General features: G+C 40.2%; 1 protein-coding gene across 2 annotated transcripts; it reads left to right on the plus strand.

Annotated features, from left to right (window-relative positions):
* Nucleotides 1–21,081, plus strand: LOC309710397 (1-phosphatidylinositol 4,5-bisphosphate phosphodiesterase zeta-1-like). Of its 2 annotated transcripts, none has more exons than XM_082539805.1 (12): nt 1–333; nt 2,410–2,602; nt 4,307–4,508; nt 7,164–7,308; nt 7,565–7,717; nt 9,375–9,563; nt 9,772–9,928; nt 10,964–11,080; nt 14,544–14,716; nt 17,341–17,467; nt 19,726–19,875; nt 20,064–21,081. In XM_082539805.1, the coding sequence occupies exons 2-12, from the start codon at nt 2,416–2,418 to the stop codon at nt 20,144–20,146; spliced, it is 1,683 nt and encodes a 560-aa protein (XP_082395931.1). In that variant the 5' UTR covers nt 1–333; nt 2,410–2,415; the 3' UTR covers nt 20,147–21,081. The 2 variants fall into 2 exon arrangements, with proteins under 2 accessions (XP_082395931.1, XP_082395932.1); XM_082539806.1 differs by having other exon boundaries at nt 9,384–9,563.
* The last annotated feature ends 29 nt before the right edge of the window (nt 21,082–21,110 follow it).

Below are 21,110 nucleotides of genomic sequence, written 5' to 3' on the forward strand. Positions count from 1 at the left end.
CTGGCCCTACACTACCCTTTTCTCTGATGCAGAATTCTCTCATATTCAGGTGCCAAGTGTCTTTCTTATATTGTTTATGGTACCAGCAAGTCCGCCCTCGATGCCTGGCAATGTGAGCGCTAGAAAGACATAGGGCGTATAATCCTCCTGTTGTACGCTGTGTGTTTTTTCCACACTTGACCTCATAACGACAACGTCTTGTCACTATGGCAACAACTTTGTGTACTACCCCAGAAACTCGCTAAAAACCGAGATTATTTATTAATTTATTTTTACCCCGATATTGTTCCAAATACCTATACTACAGAGACTCCAAGAGCTTCCATATCCGAGGTAGGTTTCCATTTATGACATCGAGTTTTCAGGAAACAGTTGTCTGAAACATTTTAGCCTCAAAACGATACAGCATCTAAGCTAACTAATTCTCCCCCAGCTCTTTTCTAGATAGTGCAGCTAGTCCGTGTGAGAATAGACTAGCTGCACTATATATATATATATATATATATATATATATATATATATATATATATATATATATATATATATATCTTATGTAAGACTGCCAAGTTTTCCTGGACAGTTATTAATCAAAGGGATCTGTTGATAAAGTTAACGTAACTGCATGAAACGTTAATGACGGAGAGAGCAGTACTGGTGCCGTCGTGCTGCTCTCATTGTGGTGACAGATGCAGTGGGGTACCAAGCCCACTGCAGGGCTGAGGCGTATGTCTGAAATGTGAAGGGCTGCAGAAGAGAGAGAGATGAAAGCCGTGGAGGGAAAGAGACACACAAAGTCAGAGAAAGTCACAGACATTTTTGTCTCACTGACTGAAGGGAATGACAGGGAGAGGAGAGGGACCAAAATGAGAAAGTTACACAGAGATGTACCCTTAGTATTTGATGGAAGAGATACAGACAGGAGATGGGGGCGATGGGGGGGGAGGCATGGAGGATGAGAGGATGGGAGAACTTTGTCTAGAGCAAACACCGTGGCTTCTCTTTTATTCTCTCTCATGCTGAGTTTGAAAAAAAAAGTAGTGTTTTAACAGTGAGCTGAGGTAAATGCTGAGATGCATCTCAGGCTTGACATTTCTACTCACTACTTCCTGTGTATTTTTAGAGAGCAAGCAGTGTATTGTGTCTCTGAAACGGGAAGGTAAAATATCTAAAAGGTGACATGAAAAATATTCTAAGCTGTTAAGTCTTAAATGGGCCTAAATCTCACACTTTCTTCCTTCAACACTATCATTATGGAAATTAAGTGTTGCAGAAAGTCATGAGCATTCCTAAGTTTCATGCGTACTATTTGATTTGCAATTTTTTCAATTCCAAAGAAATGATCAGTCTCCAATTTTTATGGTAGTTCCATTTTAATGGAGAGAGACAAAATATCAACCAAAAACACATCACATACAAGTTATGAATTGATTTGCATGTCACTGAGTTAAAAAAAAAAAAAAAAAAGTATTTGATCTCCCAAGCAATACATCACTTAGTACTTGGTGGAGAAATCACTGTTGGTAAGTACAGCAGTAAGTCGTTTCTTGTAGGTGGTTGCCAGGTTTACACACATCTCAGGAGGTATTTTGGCCCACTAGTCTTTACAGAAGTTAGACCACTCCATGAACTGCTGGAAAACCCATCAATGACTCATATTCAGTGTTCTGGCTGAGGGAAGTAGGTTCTCATCTAACATTTTACAGTACTCCCATCCATTGGCCCTCAGTGCGGTGAAGTTGTCATGAACCAATAGAAGAAAAACAGCCCCAAAGCATAATATTTCCACCACCATGCTGTGGAGATGGTGTTGGGTCATTCGCAGCATTTCAGTTCCTCCAAGAATCGCAGGTTGACTTTCTTTTGGTGTCATCTGACCACAGCACTTTCTCCCAAGCATTCTCTGAATCATTTAGATGTTCTCTGGCAAAGTTAAGACCAGGACCCTGAAAGACCCTTCTTGAGCAGTAGAACATTTGCCGGCAGTGCAAGATTTCAAACCATTACAGTGTAGTGTGTTCTTGTTGACTGTGGTCCCAATTGCTTTCAAATCATTAACACACTCCTCTTGGGTAATTTTGGGTTGATCCACCACCTTTCACCACATTCTCATTATGTTGATGATCTTGTAGCTCATTCCAGCCTTTTGTAGGTCTAAAATCTTGTCCCTGACATCCCTTGACAGCCCTCTCGTCTTACCCACGCTGATAGAGAGGTTCGACAGAAGAAACTGATTGTGTGGACAGGCTTTAGACACATAAGAGTTAAGATCAGAATGATCTGTAATCGGCTGATTAATTATAATCTGTGTTTTACATGGGCAAACAGCCAATCTGTAGGAGCTGGAATTGAGAACAAATAGAGCAATAAGAGTAACAATAAGAGATTGCAAGGCTGTATAATTGTGCACAGGGATAGATGAAGAAAAGCAAGCCCCCCTCCAGGAGAGCTGAAATCCATCAACTCTACCAAGTCTACGCTGCAGGACTGGAAACTTTGAGTGCCCGTGCACTGCTGACGTTCCTCCACAAGGAGCAGAAGGAACTCACAGCAAATGAAGAAAAAGCAGAGAGTTTGATCGATAGATTTGAGATCAACGAGACAGGTGAGTAAAGGGAGAAATGTGGACAATGTCTTTGGCCTTGCTGTTCATCATCATGGGAAAAAATACTCTATTCTTTGGTGTTGTCACGTAAGGATGCTAATTTAGTTGTAAGAGAATTTAAAGGCTGTGATGCCTGGCTGGCAAAATGAAAGAAGGAAAGAAAAACAAATGGAAGAGTAAGGCACATCAGCCTCAGGCTAATGGACCTGGCTAATGGATGTTCTCCAATGTATTGTGGGCTAATTCACACCAACACAAACAGCAAAACAGAGAAGATAAAAGACTTACAACTAGTCTGTGCCATTAATACACAGAAGCCAGGGCTGTCCAAATTAATCAAATTTTAATTTCAGTTAGACTTTTGTCTTTCACTAATTATCAGAACAAGAGCTGTCGAAACACATACTTTTAGTTTACTAACGTTGAGTTGAGTTCAGTTTTTTAAAATGATTTGGGTGTTACTTCTTCTGAATTATTATTAAGTTCAAGTAAATCAAGTTTCCAGACCTCCATTCTAATTGTACAAGCACAACAAAACTGCAAACATGCCAACTGTGGTGTGAAACATTAAAAACAGTAAATAGGTTTTAAAAGTCCTTCCACTTTATTTCAAAGATATATTTCTGCTCTTTTTAAAGTGTAATAAACCCACTGTTTTACCGAAGTTTGAGAGTAATTGAATTAAATAAGATTGTCCAATGATGTTCATACAGATTTGCGTCATAATTAAGGATCCCTAACAGAAGACCTCACTTTCTACCATTCTTTGCATAAACAAATGTGCTCATGTTTTTCTTTTTCTGCACTTGCATGAAAACTGTATCACATATTTCTCTCAACAAACTCAGTTATTCGTAGAGGAATTGCAATTAAAAAAAAAAAAAACGTATTAAATCATACCATAGTTGGTGATTTTATTCAAAATAAATCAGAAAATCATCCAAACTGCTAAATGTAAAAGCAGATACAGTTGGTATGAACCATCAGCAGTGTAGTCAGTAAAATCAACCGTTTTCACAGCAGACAGTTTGTCACAGCAGGGAGAGCTCTGATGGTGGTGAAAGATATTTTATTAATGAAGTTAGACATGGCACTGAATCAGCTTACACAATACCAGGAACCCACAGCTGGTTCACCCAAATGAAATGCAGTCTTTTTTTTTCTTTTTTAATTTAATGTCAGATTTCTTTCCATTAAATTCATCATTTGAGCTGACTGTTCAGCTGCATGAGTTTTATTCCCACCTCAGACTAAAGACAATTACAGTACACTTGTGACATCACAATTCATTACCAGCAGAAACTTCACAGAGGCTACATCATGGCTCTGGAGACGCTCCACTGGTCAGTCCTCTGCTGTAATCTAATTTCAAATTTCTAAACAGCTATTTGATGGACTGTCACGAAATTTCACCCAGCTACTTGTGGCTGTAGGAGGATGACTTATAATGACTTTAGTGATTCCCTAACTTTATTATCTAGCATGATCATCAAAGAGGTTTATGAATGGTTTATGAATATCTATAACACACCAGCCGTAACTCTACCAGAGATGTTATAAGAAGGACTATTGTTTTACTATTAAAGTAACGTGGTATAGATAGAAATTAAATGCAGTTATCTGGCTTGATTGTAGATGCTGTTCTTCTTCTTTTTTTAATCCTTAAAGATGAAATTTAAGTCTTCTCAATTCCTCCTCTTCCAGCCAGAGAAAACAGCTCAATGACCTTTGAAGGGTTCCTCAGGTACATGGAGTCCAAAGAGTGCTGTGTGTTCAACCAGGCCCACACATCAGTGTACCAGGACATGGACCAGCCTCTTACCAGCTATTTCATCTCCACATCACACAACACCTACCTGACCGGAGATCAGCTAGTAGGGCAAAGTAGCCTGGATGCCTATGTTAGGTAGGGAAACAATGTTTACATACAGTGTTCCTCTTCACTTAGCAGTATTTTAAAAAGCCTCGCCCAATGCCAGAGGGAGTACTGTGAATATGTTTTAAGGCACTGAAGTTAAATTGAGAATGCTTTGAACAGATTATATCATAAATAGGTTTTAGTGGATAAGTTGAGTATGCTATACCAAGCACAGCAAATGGAAACAACCCCCCCCCCCCCCCCCCCCACACACACACACACATACACACACACACACACAAATATAATCAATGTTTGGTGTATCCAACCTTTGCTTTTAAGTTTCAGTGCCCTCTGTCTCTTCATATAATCCAAGACTGACTCTATGAAATGGAGATCAGGGTTCTGTGGGAGATATATCAACAGTTCTTAGACTCTTTGTTCTTCTTGCCTCTGAAGATAGTTTTTTTATGATTCCTGGTGTATTTGCTGCCTGTATATAAAAGATGGATGTAGTCAATATGACCTTACCCATCGGTTTCTTAATTCTGACTCATCTTTTTGGCCTTCTCCATGTTATTTTTGTATATTTATTTTTTTGGAGCCAGAAGTGAGCTACTTTAAATGAGAAGAATAGAGTTCTAAGTTATCAGCTAAGGCTTCCAAGCTTGGTTAGCAAACTGTATTCATAAACTGCACGGCTCCATTGCACAGACACACATTCTTTGACAGGTTGTACCACATACTAAGCACTACAGCTTTTCCTTCCCACTGTCAACAAGTACTTGCTCATAGGAGGTCTTCTGATTGTCTGGTGTTTTTTCTCATTTATTTTAGGGTTTTAACCTTACACTATAAAGTACCTTGTGGTGCCTGTTGTTGCATTGCACAGAATCGACTAGTTGTTGTATATGTGCCTTTTCAAACATGTGTTGCCAACAGAGAAGTTGCCGAGTGCCCTCTTGTAGACAAATGATCTAACGTCATAACCCAAAACATAGTTGAAGGGTGTTTTTTACTTCTAAAATTTTTACTTTTCGGTGCTACAAATGCCTTTAGTGACAAGAAATAGCAAACGTCATATAATAAATAATCTATAGATTGTAACATTTTTGCACAACCCATTTATATGTAAAATTATGCCAATACTGGTGAAAGTCTACTTGCAAATTAGCAAATTTAACCAGTAAAATATTATGACAAATAAAAAAATCTTTTTAAAAAAAGCAAAATAGCAGAACACAAAAAATGGCTGCAATGAAGCTCTAAATGCCCTACAACACAACATTAGTCTCCTTCTCCAGGCCTACATGTTTGTCATTTGGATTCTCTTTTGCGCTCTGGTTTCATTGACCCAGTCCTGTGCTGAGGCAGACAGTGAAATTGCTGTGGTGCCTTTATGGGACAATGGAGGTGATTACAAAAGAGGCTGATGGAAGCAGAAGTGCTGTATTTATGGTTCCAGTGAAAGTGCTGAGTTCCCTGGCTGACTGGTAGAGCGAACCCTTCAACCCAGCGGCCCGAGAGCTCTGGTTTACTTAGATAATGATGCAATGATCTTGAGAGGAAAGCAAACTGGCAGGAACAGCAAGCTGCTTTATAGAAATCCCACTAGCTCACAGGTGGGAGAGGGATGAAAATAACATGAAGTGAATGTATACTAGTTACGAGGAATGCATCAAAAATACTAAAATATGCACCCTGGTACTTGTTAAAATGAAGATTGCGTAACTGTGGCTGTGTATGTATCACATTAACTCTCACTTCAAAAACTGTGATATGAGATAATTGTGTTAGGTAAATTGTAAAACATAATGTTGAGAACTGCACACTTCGGTCCCCTTTTTCCAGAAAAAGGTGACACTAGTTTTATTTCAAAGCATCAAAGCTAAAAAGATGAGCAAGCCTTCTTTGGAACTTAGCATTACAATAGAAGCTGAAGAAAAGAGTTAGCTTGGCTCTCTCAGAAGTTCAAAAATGCTTCTGAAGGCACTTGTAAAGATTTGTTTAAAAACGTGTATTTTCACCCAAAACCACTAATGTACTAATGGTCAGTATTTGTAGTCAGCTAGCAATCTGTCAGTGACTGAGACTTATTTTTATAAGTGTGTGAATGGCCTTTGATCGACTTTTTGCACTGCTGACTTCAACCTGCCAGAAAACCCGTATTTATGCAATCTTGTTTGTGTCTCTGTTTCAAGTTTTAGCTGGGCATGTTGTAACTGACTCAGAGCACTATAGTGCAGGTTACCCGATACCAAATGTGAGCACAGATACTTGTGAAGGCATGATGACATCACACCTGGAAAGACTATTTTACTGTCTGCTGTAACTCACCCAAAGAAAGCAAAAGACTGACAGTGTGATACTATGAACTTTGCCTGCAATAACAGAGCCACATTTAACACTTATGTGACATTTTATTACTACAAAGAAAAGCACTTGAAAGCTTACACAGACTTCAGCTGTTTTGCATGCGCCAGGCTCCATTTAAAACACAAATAACTTCTAGACAAGCATTGATTGAAAATGTCTGGAGAAAAAGGCGGATATAAGTGTGTGTCAGTGTTGCATGAAAAAAATATTATAAGCAAAGTGGTTATTTGCCCCAACCTCTTTGTGAAAGTTTTTCTTCCTCCACCGTCAGAAAGCAATCTTGTATAAGATACAGTCTGTACACGTGTGTGCTTCTGTCTGGAACAGTGCTCTGAGGAAAGGCTGTCGCTGCCTGGAGATTGACTGCTGGGATGGGCCAGACACGGAGCCCGTAGTTTACCATGGCCACACCCTCACCAGCAAGATACTTTTTAAGGATGTCATCACCACTGTGGGGCAGCACGCCTTTGAGGTAACAGCATGTAGTTTGTTACATGATTACTGCTTCTGGCGTAGCAGCCAGCTCACTCTTGCCTCTGCGGGCGCCAAGAGACCCTACCGAGCAGCATTTGCTCTCATTAATAACCTCTCTTGCCTTCAAACTGCCTTTGATTTAGCATTTCAGGCCATTCTCTGTGATGTACGACCATACAGAGAGAACAGTCAAGTTGCTGGTAATAGGGTCTAAACGTTCTTTTTTTCTTTCTGGTTTGGATTTTTATTGACAGGTGTCTGCTTATCCAGTGATTCTGTCTTTGGAAAACCATTGCTCCCGGGAGCAGCAGGAGGTCATGGCCGAGTATCTCATCTCTATCCTGGGGGAAAACCTGCTGATAGCTCCCTTGGATCACCCAACTGCGGGAGACCTCCCAAGTCCAAATGTAAGACTCAGAAGATGTGAGAATTAGGCTGTGTGAGTAGCAAAACAAAGAAAGAAAGGAGATGAATCTGTGTTTAACAGTAGAACAGCTGTTGCAAGCGGAAGAATGATGGTGTTTGCACCTGTAAATCCTCATTGTATGCCAGAGCAAAACAAAACAAGAACAAAGTGAGACCTTTTCATCGTCACAAAGGGCCTCATTAGTCTCCCTTCCTAGGCTTCCCAGGCTCCCTGTCCTCTGCAATCATGTGGGGTAAATGGACATCTGCATTTGCAAGCCTCTTTAATCTCAGAGAGTCACAAATCTAACATAACGTAGTAGACCCTGATAAGTGTCCATCACTTTGAGACTGTTGAGGCACTCGAGCCGACTTCTCCTTTGAAAGCATCTGTCACAGCTCAATATGAAGTGACCAGTATGAAAGACAATGAGACTGCAGTATACTGACTATGACGAGGAGGATAAAGGCTTTGTGGATGAATGTGTGCAGTCTCATGAGAATCTCTTTGGTACTTCTGATTTCTGCTGCAAAAATGAGCTGTGCTCTATCCTTGGAGCACATATTCTCCATATCATTTTTACCTTTATGACTTTGGAAGTAGCAGGCTTACGTAGGAGCCTCAGCTCTAACGGTTTCATCTTGACTATTAACCCCTGCAGCAGGGACAGTTTTCATGTTTTAAAATTATGCAGCTTCACACATGCTCAAGTTACTATCTAATTATAAAAGTGGAACCAATCTGTAGTTTTCAGGATTCCCTCATTACTCCTACTAGTTACATCAAAGGGTTTTAAAGCTGTTTACACAACTTTTTCTAAGCTGTGGAAAAGATGGAAAAGCCAGTTGTCTTGGCTCAGTTTTCAATTATCCAGAGTTATTGTGGGATTAGAAATAAGCCACAGTTAATTAACATGTTATTACACCACTTTATTCTATTTTTACTGTCAGTGTGAGGTGAAACCCCCCTCAAGAACCAATTATTCTTTCCTAAAGTGCATCAACATAAGCAAAGCCTCAATTTTAGCTCTGCAGACTATATAATTTTGTGTACAAGTGATGGAAATTTCAAGAAGTGAAGGGGCCAAGTGAAATTATGAAGCTTGTAATTTTTAGACCATATGGTCTCTTACAAGTTGTTAATGCTGGCATATCTGTAATTAGTTTGAATAATTTGCCTGTGCATACAGCATGCATTGACACTCACTTAACGTGGAGCTTCCTCCAGACCATGTTTCTTCTTCTTTTTTTCTTTTTTTTTGGCTTTTAGCATATTGCTGCTCATTGGAAAAGAGAGCCCTTTAAAGTACTAACAGATATGGAGTCCGGACGGTGAAATGCAGGAGCAGATGTTCGATTCGGTGATTTGATACACCTGCTGCTTCTCTTGCTTTTCTTCTTATCTGCTCTAACTGTGTGTATGTACTGTATGCCCCGCTGTGGATGTGACTCTTTGAAGAACAGCGTCTTTGTGGCAGACCATAGCGGTGGGAGTGGGGTGGTTTGTGCAACAACAACAAAAAAAAAAAAAATTTGGTGTTTGTGCCCAAAGTTTGAAGATGCAGAAACAGTTTGGCTGATGCAAATATGTGGCGTGTTTTAAAAGTGCTGTGTGGATGTTAGTTCGCATTCATTCATGTGTGACTTGATCCTGTGGAGGATTGCCAGGACCTGAAGTATAAGATCCTCATCAAGAATAAAAAGCTCAAGCGTCAGATTGAGACAGAGGATGCTGCAGAGGGAGAGGAGAGTGCAAATGAGGGTGAGGAGGAGGAGGATGAGGAGGAAGAGGATCATCAAACAAAAGCAAAGTTCTGGTCTCCCAGAAAGGCAGGGTCAAAGAAGAAAGTAAGTCAGGGTGTTTTTGTTTTTATTTTATTTTTTCCAGTCAGCTTAAAAAAGAAAAAAGAAATCATCTACAAAAAATAATGTTTGAAATGTAAAGGTAAAGGCATTTTGCATGAGGGCAAAAAGGCATAGCTTTCAACCTGGAACTGTTACTGGAACTTCAATGGTGTTTTTTGTTTGTCTCTTCTGTCCTTAATGCATTGAGTAGAAGAAGAAGGTGGTGGTAGCTGAGGCTTTGTCTGACCTTGTTATATACACAAGGTCTGTCAAGTTCATCAGTTTTAGTCACTCCAGGGACAATCAAAACTGTTATGAGAACACATCTATGGAAGAGAAGAAGGCTTGCAAGCTACTCAAAGCTTCAGGTAGAGTCATTTATTGATTTGAAATCATTAAACAGGAGAAGTAGGATTTATAGATTAAAGTAATAAAGGATGCGTATTTGTAATTGTGAATGTTACAAAATATTATTCGGGTGATCCCAGCAGATTTCTCTTGATTTATCATCCCACTTTTGCAAAGTGCTCAGTGTGCATAATTACATTTCTCATCCAGGAGTCTTCGGATGGAAAATGCAATTACAGTATACTGGCTATAAATTCCCAGAACAGCAAAGGCATATTGAACATGACATATACGTTAGAAGGAAGTAATTTAAAGGAATAAAGCATGAGAACAAAAACCCAGAAATGTGACTCGTACTTTCATTGCTGGGGAAGTGAAAAGAGCCCTCAGAGGTTCAAATCAGCGGATAATCAGTTAAAGTGTCAGCACGCCGCTAAGCCGCAGCATACTGGAGAAACAAAGTGATAAAGAGAAATGAAATCTGTTTCCTGCTGAGGAGGAATGACACTTTTCCACACATACAGCTACATTATGAGCTGGTTGACTTGGGTGTCAGCAACCATGAGCAGTCTCTGCAAATCTAGCTCAAAAGCGTGGTGGTTTTGACAATCTCTGCAGGAAAATCAAACAGCTACTGTGTTAAAGATAATGTATAGACTGAAGCTGTGTGCCATGCTTTTCAGTCCTCAGAAGGAGGAAAATTATACATGGATCAAAATGTAATTTCTTGAGACATTATCTTCCCTTTTTTTACATTAAACAGTATAGCGATTCACTTTCTGCAATGTTTTACAATCGCAATTCTTTATATTTGAATAAAAACAACACATTAAGGTTGACAAAACCAAAAGCTTGAGCTGTAGTGTAATGAATTTTAATCATTCCAATGAGAAATAGTGGGATATGTCTATAATCTGCTCAGGACAAATCAAATCCCTACAGATAATGTGTCATGCGGTTCCATTAAACAAATCAACAGCTGTCAAGTCTTAATCGGCATTCTGATTAATGTGACCATTGTCATTGATGCATTGTTTGTCCCGTCTCTCTTTCAGGTTCGGATTTTGTTGAACACAACCAGAAGTTCCTCAGTAGGATTTATCCAACGGGCTTGAGGATGTCTTCCTCAAACTATAAACCTGTGGAATTTTGGAATGTCGGTTCTCAGCTCGGTGAGTTGGAAGACTCACATGGAATACTCAGATACTCGCTCATTATGTACACAAAAGATATTTTAGTCAGACAGCTCCCATTTGAAATGGCTGATTCGTTACAGCAGCAAAGCAGAGTCAGAGTTTGACGTCTGAACTCACGAATGCGTTACAGTAGAGATACTGGGCAGTGATGAGCTAACATCCCCTGTAGCCTATAGGTGGATGCTACAGGCCAGAGGTTGCAGATGGGAGATCTTGCATAAAGATTTCTTTTTTTTTTCATCTTAAATAGGGGCAACTGGTTTGTTATGTGGAATTACTAAAGTGATTGTATATACTCTACACATGCACATTCCTATTTGTTTAGAGATTTTGAGATTCATTTAGTTTAGAAAAATTTTCCAAGTGCATGCAGTGTTATCTATTATGCAGTTAAGAAGGCTGCCAGAATTATGGAAATATTTAGAAAGCAGTTAATTAATTAGACCAATCCAATTACAGAAATGAATAGGGCATAAATAATAGATGGTTCCCAAACAGTTTAATTTCAGAATAATTAAAGACACCAAGGCTATGTTCACACTGCAAGCGAAAGTGCATCAAATCCGACTTTTTTGACCCTATGCGACCCATATCTGATCATGGTATGACAGTGTGAACAGAACAAATCCGATATTTTCAAATCTGGCCTGGGTCACTTTCGTATGTGGTACTGAATCCAATACATATCTGATGTTTTAGAAAGCGACTGCTGTTTGAATGGTCATGTCGCATTAAATCCATCTTTTACGTCACTGACACAAGACAGACACCAATTATCAGTGCCAGAGAAGCGCCTGATAAGACATCGCGAACGTTTCCTGGCCATCCCGTGTAGATGTTAGTGAAACTGTTGGGAAGACAACGTTGGAGAAACGTGAACATTTTATTTGTACTGTATAATCTGCAGATTCTGACAGAAATCTGCAACTATCCTTTGAAGCACCGCTCCTCTAAAACAGCAATAAGGATGATTATTAGGCCATATGTCAATAACAAAATAACTTTATAACTTAAAGCAAAATCGGGAAACGTAAAGTCCAAAACAAGTCTTTACATTAAGGGCCATCAGTCAAACAATACTGTGTGGTCTGGGTCTAAACAGAGCGCGTTGTGTGTGACGTCTTCTTTTGCGCATGCGGGACGCGTTGAGCGTTCACACTAGAGCGCGTTTGCTGTCACATTTTATTTGTAGTGTGAACAAGCAGACAAAAAAAATCGGATTTGATCCAAAAATCGTAATTGAGCATTAAGACCTGCAGTGTGAACGTAGCCTAATTCAGCAACTAAGTATTTATTGATATCTTAATGGGCAATAAAAAAAGATCACATATAATAAGAGGAGTTAATGACTCTTAATGAAATAACCACTGCTTTGCTCTCACTTATGTTTCTTTGAGCGAAACCCTAAAAGTATCAATTTTGATGTGTGAAACTATTTTTTTCCCCCACTGTGTCAACAGGAAAGAAAATACCTTTGACACAAACAAACAAACTGCTTTTTTACTTCGGTCCACTATGAACTCTTGAGATGAAGAAAACTGCAGCGCAGAAGACCGACTGTCAAACTTTAAAGGGAACAACCTGGCCCAGTGTCCTGTCGATTACCTGTGAAAAGAACATTTCATTCCAATCTACAGCCTGACTGCTTCATCTGTGTTTTCCCCCAGAGCAAGTCCTCTCCCGGCCGTTATCACATCTTTTTCAAATCGATTTGCACCCCACTAAATGCCCCCTTTCTTTAAATTACAGCTGGCTTTCGGTCAGAGCTTTTTTTTTTCCCCTCCATATGACATACCTGTCCTCCCCGAGTAACTATGCATTAGTGCATGACTCATCCTTGAGGTAATCTCCGTAAACAGGTTCTTGGCAAAGGACGATATTTGCAACACTCTAAGCATTCTGGTTTTCGTTTGCAGTCTTTTTGCAGTCCAAACAGCATTGACCAATCACATTGGAGAAAGCTTTGGTTCCATGCAGGTTGTGAGTGCAAAATGGGGATTGCATTTGTCAAATTGCAATTTTGACGCCAACGGTTTTTGTCTGGTGACGAGTTCTTTAAAATGTAAATGCATTTGTAAGCAATGATTGGGGAACTTTGGCCCGGATATTAGAGAACTATGCCCAAATGCCCCGAGACATTGTCCCCAGAGCTAAGTTGTTGGATTGCAAATCATGCATTTCCAGATTTTGTTATGGTCGGTTTCCATTAGTTTCTTAGGCATTCTTAGAGTTGTTTTTGCCACTGCCTTCTGCATTCCTTTGTCTCTGTCATCATTACTGTCTTGTTGCTTGGTGGGTTTTTTTTTTTTTTGCGTTCTTTCTGTTTCATATTTACATTGTTTTTTCTAATGACCTTGTTTTGGTTTTAATTCCTGTTCATTGGTTATTACCTTCCCTATCCTCAAACACAGGGATTCACCTGTGTTTGATTGTGTCCATCTGTGTCTCATTCCAACATGGGTCTCATTCCTAATACGCCCTCTGTGTAAATATAGGCTTGTCTTTCCCTTTGTACTTGTTCCTTCTTCCTCATCTCTGTCCCCAGTGCGTGCCTGTTTGAAATTTCGTCACCTTTTGGACCCGGTTTTATCAGCTCTTTCGATAAAGCTCGCTCTTTGCATTTCCTTTGAACATGTGCATCTGCATTCAGGCCTTAAGCTCTGTTTAAAAATGTAACAGATTGCCTATGAGGTTAAAGTCACAAGCCTTATCTGTCTGACACTGTCTTTGCCAGTGTTCCTGTCACTCTGTCTTAACACATACTCTTCATACATCTTCATCAGTCAGCCAGTCAGTCACTGACTCTGACATGTAGCCTCGCTGATCGCTGATCGCTGAGCCGTGCAGATGGTGATCAAAGCTGCAGGAGTCTGCGGAACAAAGCAGTAGCCTAGAAGGATCAATTGCTGTTAGATGAGCAGAAGATCCACAGGGCTTCGGCAACACACGGGGAGAGCACAGAAAGAGAAGCTGAAGGCTGCAGAGCAACATGGGGGTTCACACCGAATTGTTTCTTTGCATTATTTATATACGTTATTCAACCCTCATCAATGATTTCTGTCCAGCCAGAGAGAGACTTAATCTGGCACTCTATTCTGATGCCTGAAATCTGTAGTCACTGATGATGTGTGCAGTGCACATGCCAAAACATAACTGTGCACAGCAGAACAGCCCACTGTGCATTCAGTCATTGCACAGTTGGTAATTGTGAATGACTCCCTGATGCAATGAAAGCCATTGTTGCAGAAACATTTCAAGTCATTGTATAATTTAACTCTCTCCTGCAGAATGAAAATGAGCTTTAGAAAACAGAAGGTTTGCAGGGATCATCTCAAGCTGGTTGTTTTATCTAACAAGCTTTAGGCATTTGCAATTTTTGCTCCACTGTGTTGTGTCTCCTTGTTTCATTGTTCAGAGACTGTCCTGTGGTGTTTTGCAGTGGCACTCAATTTCCAGTCTCCGGGCTTGCCTATGGACCTTAATGATGGACTTTTCCAGGACAACGGGGGTTGTGGCTACGTCCTAAAGCCGGCGGTTCTCATGTCCACCCAGATGCGCTTCGATCCCAACAGCAGCCACCACAAGCGTAAATCAACATACCTGCTGCTCAAGGTACACCTATGGAGCACTAGACCCTGAATAATCCACTCATGGTGCATTTATGGATTAAGGTGTAACGTTACTGGACTGTCTGTGGGTATGTGTGCCTCACGTGCATGTATAAGTGTGGATATCCCTCACAATGTAGGGCACTGTGAAGCAGAGCTCATCTTATTCCTTGCACTTCTTGCCTGCAGTTAAATACTTTCCTGCCGGATGCTCTGAACCAACAATGATGTAAAACTCCCCAAGAGTGTCTGTTTAATTAGATTATCTCCTTTAGAAAATTAGGAAAAGAGAGACAGGAGTGATCTAATGCAATTAGACCTGGGGTCCAATTAATAAATCATCTCTCCTTCATTATTTTAAGCAACTTGGGGGACAGTAATAGCAGCACTTGTAATGTACAAAGCCACACAGCAAAAGTGAAAGAAGCTGCCGAAAAAGCACAGTCACATATCTTTTTCTGAGCTCATAAGGAGAACTGTCACGATTTGATCTTATGAGAAGAGATTTGAGAGATATCGAGGTTTTGTACTGCTGAAACAGCATGGGGAACAGTGCGGGATCACATGAAGTAAAGGCAGAGGAGGGAACATCATTATGTTGATATCAGTTTCATGATCGATCATAAGGCGTGTAAAAATAAAAACATTCTTTAAAGCTTATATCAACTAAACTAAAAGCGCAAACAACAATGAAACAATCTAGTCACATAGGCTTGAGATGTCCATTCATCCCTATTAAACCTTTGTAGCACTGAACAAAAAGCCCCCTTTATCTGCAGAAACACTAGACTAGCACTAGTATACAATACCATCGGTCCATCCTCTTCCGCTTATCCAATTCAGGGTCGCAAAGGGACTGAAGCTTATCTCGGCTGCCTTAGGGCAAGAGGTAGGGCCCACACCCCGGACTGCTTGCCAGTCTGTTGAAGGGCTAACATAGAGCGACAAACAATCATTCACACTCACATTCACACTTATGTGCAATTTAAAATCACCAATTAACCTAACACTACTAACTGTATGTGTTTGGAGTTTGGGACTGGACTTACGCAGAGACGGGAAGAACATGCAAACTGCAAACTCAACACACAAAAGCCCGTCCAGATGCCGGATTCAGACTCAGGACATTGTTGCTGTGAGGCAACAGTGCTAGCTACCATGCCACCGTGCTGCCAAGAAGTATTTTATACTAGTATACTTATTGGCAAATTCTTTCAATACCTGATTTTAAATGTGCAAAATGCCTGACGACCATAAGCCTGCAACTATTGAAGTTTTGTTCAGCTTCAGCTGTGCAAAGAATTTTTTTAGCGAAAGGAGTCACCACAGTAAACATTACCTACTGTAACCCTAAAGTGGCATGTTAGCGCTAGCATTTGACACATGCTAAAGTTAGCATGTAGAATGTATCAGTACACTTTCACACCATAACCAGCATGGCTTTATATGCACAGTGTTGCTTTTCTTTCTTTTCTTTTTTATTTGTTGCTAAAACAACAACCACGGATATTATGGATTGGTGTGAATATTAGACCCACGTAGAAGTGATTGGTTGTCAAAGGTGATTGGAATTCAGATCCAACTTTTAGGAAGGATTTAATATTTGACACCTTGCATCATATTTTTGAGTATAATTTTCTGCATCCAGGGACTCCATTTATGCATGGTATAGAGGAAGTTTTCAGCCTTGGCTGAGTTATGCAGTCTTTAACTTATTATTATTTTATGTTTCTGAATAGAATATCTGTTAAACTCCTGTCACATCGCTTTTGTAAATCTTTGAAAATCTGTGTAAATCTTACATCTGACAAAGAAAATGCTTCTTGGTCAGACAGTGTTTTACAAGGACATGCTCAAGTTAAACAAATGCATGTCAGACATTGTCTTCTAATAGAATATGCACAACAACACACATCACGATGCATAAATATGAATGTTGCGTGCTTGTGTTTTAGTGTGCCCAGGGCCCCGCCTTTATTTATTCACATCATCGCTCTGTATTATTCGATAACTTCGGGGAAAATCCCGCAATCTCAACACAGCCCTCAACTCAGTGAATCAGACTCATGAGTAGCAGACGGTGTTGTAACTTAGGTAGGAGTGTTTGGGTTTTCAATCTTCAATCTCAGCATTAAATTATTCATCTGTTCAGGAAAACAATATTTCCCCTTGAGCTTTTGCAAGAGTTTTTAGCATAAAACTGTCAAGTATGTGCAAAAGGTTTATTTAATGATGACTCCAACCTGCTAGCTATGAACTCACAAGTAGGGACCATTGTGACTGTGAAGTATCAGAACCTTTGTGGTTTTGTAGCGTGACTACAGAAGAGGAAAGGGACTGTAATTCTAGGCTGGACACTGTAAGGCTACATCAGTGCCAAGCAGGGCATGTCGTGATAAGTACATGCAGGTTTGTCTTTGATCAGGGCCAGTGAGGGAAAGCTCAGTGTGAGACGACTGCAGATAAGCCTGCCTTTCTCCAGACTAGTGTAATTACAAACCCTCCCTCCTCTTCTCTACTGTTTTCTTCTTACTGATTTTTGATTCTTACTGATTCTTACTGTTTCTGAGATTCTCACTAATCATTTACTTAAATTTACTGTATACCTCTGTGTGTGTTTGTCCACAGGTGATCAGTGGGTCCAACCTACCCCTACCCAGGAGTGGAAAAGCTCTGGACCCCTTTGTGAGAGTGGAGATTCATGGGATTGCATCAGACTCCTGCAGAAAAAACACACATACTGTCAAAAACAATTGTAGGTGGCACAACACAAACTGCGCATATCACAACGTACCAAGACACAGCAATCTGTTCTCCATTATGTTAGATCTAGCTTCACTTTGATCAGTTCAAGTTGTGTTTTGTCAGAATTAACTCTAGATCATTGACACTCAGCTTTCAAGAAAGTAGGAAGGACGGATTTCATGTGTGTATTTGTACATGGGAGTGAGATGAGACAAGGAGGGAGAGAAGGAGGAAACAGAGTACCAGACGTAGCACTAGAGTGAATACATCTGGTACTCTGTTATGATGTGCATATGAACATTAATCATATAGTCATCTAATAAAACAGGTAAGGTGAATACAAATGTCATTTTGGATTGAGAAACTTGATCAAATTGTTTAAAAGAATTCAGCAAACCCTTTAAAATCCAGTCAACACTGGTCATGTGCTGTCATCTGTGAGTCTGTTGATTGCTGGTCAGTTATCCCAACAGCTTTTAAATTCACTGTTAGATCAAGTGTTTGTGTTTTTTGTGGTCGCTCACCTTAGTGAGCTACAGAGCACTGCAGTGAAAATGGTTGAAAGTCCAGTCAACACTTTTCTGCAACATTAGCTTGCTAACTGCAACAGAAACTTGAAATGTTGCTTGGCATTTGACATTGAGGTCTTTGCAGGCGACAGCCACTTTATGTTTAGCTTGCACACATTGCACTGGGCACAGGTAAAGTTAAAATGATGGCAGGATTGTCAGGAATGGAAGGCTGTTTTGGAGGGACTACTGCTTGGTAAACCATCTAAAAGGTAGTTTCTCCCTGCTTCACAGTGAGGCATAGTTGGGCAGAATTGATAAATAGTATTAAATATTATAGAAACATGCTCAGAAAATGGAACATGTGCAAAATTGGAAATATACTATTTATACGGCAAGAAGAGTGTACATTTCTAATGAACTTAAAAGTCAGTATTTGGTATAAACTCCTGAATTTTTCAGGACAGCCTGAACTCTCTTAGGCAACGTTTCTTGTCATTTCTCTAAGTAGTCTTCAAGAATAGTTCTAAAGGCTTCTTGAGGGACATTCAACGCTCTTCTTTGGATGCTGGCTGCCTTTTATTCTGTTCTGTCAAGATGATCCCATACTCATACTCTAGAGAGGTCATTGCGTGTTCTGCTACTCAGGTACGCTTTTATTGTATTGGCAGCATGTTTGGGATTGTTGAAATGCTAAACAATAAGGCTATTTTCAATCAGATTCTTTCCAGATGATCAAAATTTCAAAATCTTTGAGAACTATTGCTCAAGACTACTTTAACAAAAAGACAAGAAAGTATGGCTCTTTGGAACAAAATGTAGAGAAATAGGGGGTGTTTCGACAATATTGCGCAGTACTGTATTTGTTAATTTACCACTTGGTTGATCAGCAGCTTGGCAGAGTGGTAAGAGCGGTTTGTACCTGCAAAAATACTGGCACGGTAGCATTGTTATTCTTATTGTGACATCTGCATTTGTTTCAAAGCAGCAAGTGAAAGCGATTAACTCAGGTTGAACAATAAGCTGAATTAACGGTAACTTTACTTTTTGCACAGGTTGTCAGCGTGTATTAGCGTCAGAGCACTCAAGATGAGCTCAGGCGGTGTGTAATTTCAAAAGCCGGTGACAACTTTAATACCACCTCCTGAAACAAGTATTTTAACGCGTAGCTACACTTTTGACAATAATTTCATGATAAAGTAAAACTCAAGTTTGTAATATTTTGAGCTCGCCTGAAGACAGCTGGAACAAGCTGAGAACCCAACAGTGTCATATTATCACCCCATAAAACAGAGCTTGTTTACTTGTTATTTATCTGCCACTGTACATTAGAATTCATTTGAAGTTGTGTTTCTGGCCTCCAGGTGAATATAAATCACATACTCTGCCTTTGAAATCTGCTTTTGGGCTCCACTAACTTATGACAAAAATATATTTACAGGCTCCAAAATGCTTTCCTATGTTCATTAGCTAACCACTTTTCTTTGTCTGTCCCAAGTTTTAGCAGACTTCAGTGGATATGTAGAGCCGTTTTATTCAAATGATGTAAGACTGGTTAAAGTCAAAGCCCAAAACCATAAATTATATACCGAAAACAATGATCTTTGTAGGCAGGTGATAAATTTCTCTGTGTTCATCATTACAGTTGACGTCTTTCACATAGAGGTAGCGGTGTGATCCAGTGTTTGATCCAAAAATGTTAATTAGCACCTCAAAGAAACATTAACTGACTCTAATGAAGTTGTTAATTCTGTTCTAGCTCTGAGTCCTCGCTGGGATACTGACATGTCCTTCACGATTCGCTTGCCTGAACTGTGCCTCGTTCGCTTCTGTGTCAGAGATCAGACCGGCATTCTCAGCAGTGAGTTTGTAGGCCAGTACACCCTGCCCTTCAAGAGTCTGAAGAAAGGTGAGCCAGCAAGTGCTGGAAGGTAGAGGGTTGTAGGGCAGTCAGATGAAGGGCTAAATTACATCAGGTGACAATGTGGGGCATCATTGTATTTCCCCTAAATTTCCAGTGGTTTATCTGTGCTTCGGTTGAGTTTTTATGGAAATGATCCTGTATGACCATACGTACTGTTCTTTTCAAACCTCCAGGCTACAGGTGGGTGCCTCTCCAATCCAAAGACGGCTTCAGCCTGGATCCAGCCTCCCTATTCGTCTATATCTCGCATTCCTAAAAAACACATCTCCGTATCAGACTCTCTCACACGGCGACACAGGCACACACGCACACCTTGCCAGCAGATAGAGAAGCGTGGCTGATGTGGGAGCAGCAGCGGCAGCAACAATGAAAATATATAAATAAATCAAAAAGAACCATTTCCTCAGATATAAATACCACTTTTATTGTCAGAAAATAGAAGTGCATTTATTTTTCCCCACTGCCTGCAACTGAGTGCTGCAGAAGAAAAGACCAGAAGGCTCCAGTGAGTCTGAAAACACACATAATAGTTCTCTCCTTGCATCTCTAAAGTAATAGAGACATTCCTAGAGTAATGATTTTAGAGGAGTAGATTGATCTCTTTTCTTTTTTATGTGGTAAACTTGATTGCACATGCTGTATAAGGGTCTTGCACATCCACAACATTTTTTGTGGGGGAAGGAGGTATTTATCGTTAATGATTAGAAAAACAATATATCAGGCCTGAAACGGATGTGTAGCGCCAGGATAAACTAATACTCCACGAGCACAGCTTTTAAAGAGTACCATCTTACAGCCCTACTTCCCTGTTAGAGACCCTTCAGGGAATAATATAAATAAGATTCACAGAGGTATACATAATTTAACCAGATCCAGTTCAGGGAAGTCTATTTCTATCCTCTTTCGCCACTAAATCACTATGAATGAGGCAGAGGAAAGTATGGGTCAGCAGGCCTGTCAAGAGAAAGGACAGCATTAAGATAACACGAAGACCTGGTTGTGCCTTGAAAGTGTGCGCGTCTTATTTTTCTTTCTTTTTTTTGTCATCATGTGATTGTCTGCCTTTGCGTGCACACGTGCTAAATCGGTGTTCAAATGCTCCTGATGGATAAGGCAAAAGGCTGGTGAGGGGGTGAGGGGGCGAGTGTTAACTCAGCCCCACGGGCCAAAAAGGCAGAGTTGTCATCCTGCTCACACGCTCTCCCTCACCCCCTCACGCC

This window comes from Aulonocara stuartgranti (assembly GCF_965226115.1).
Source record: "Aulonocara stuartgranti genome assembly, chromosome: 7".
Lineage (NCBI taxonomy): Eukaryota > Metazoa > Chordata > Actinopteri > Cichliformes > Cichlidae > Aulonocara > Aulonocara stuartgranti.

Coding starts and splice junctions, on each gene's coding strand:
- LOC309710397 (XM_082539805.1), top strand. CDS start 2,416: ATGAAGAAAAGCAAGCCCCCCTCCAGGAGAGCTGAAATCCATCAACTC. Junction 2,603..4,306: donor ATTTGAGATCAACGAGACAG/GTGAGTAAAGGG, acceptor CTCCTCTTCCAG/CCAGAGAAAACAGCTCAATG. Junction 11,081..14,543: donor GAATGTCGGTTCTCAGCTCG/GTGAGTTGGAAG, acceptor GGTGTTTTGCAG/TGGCACTCAATTTCCAGTCT.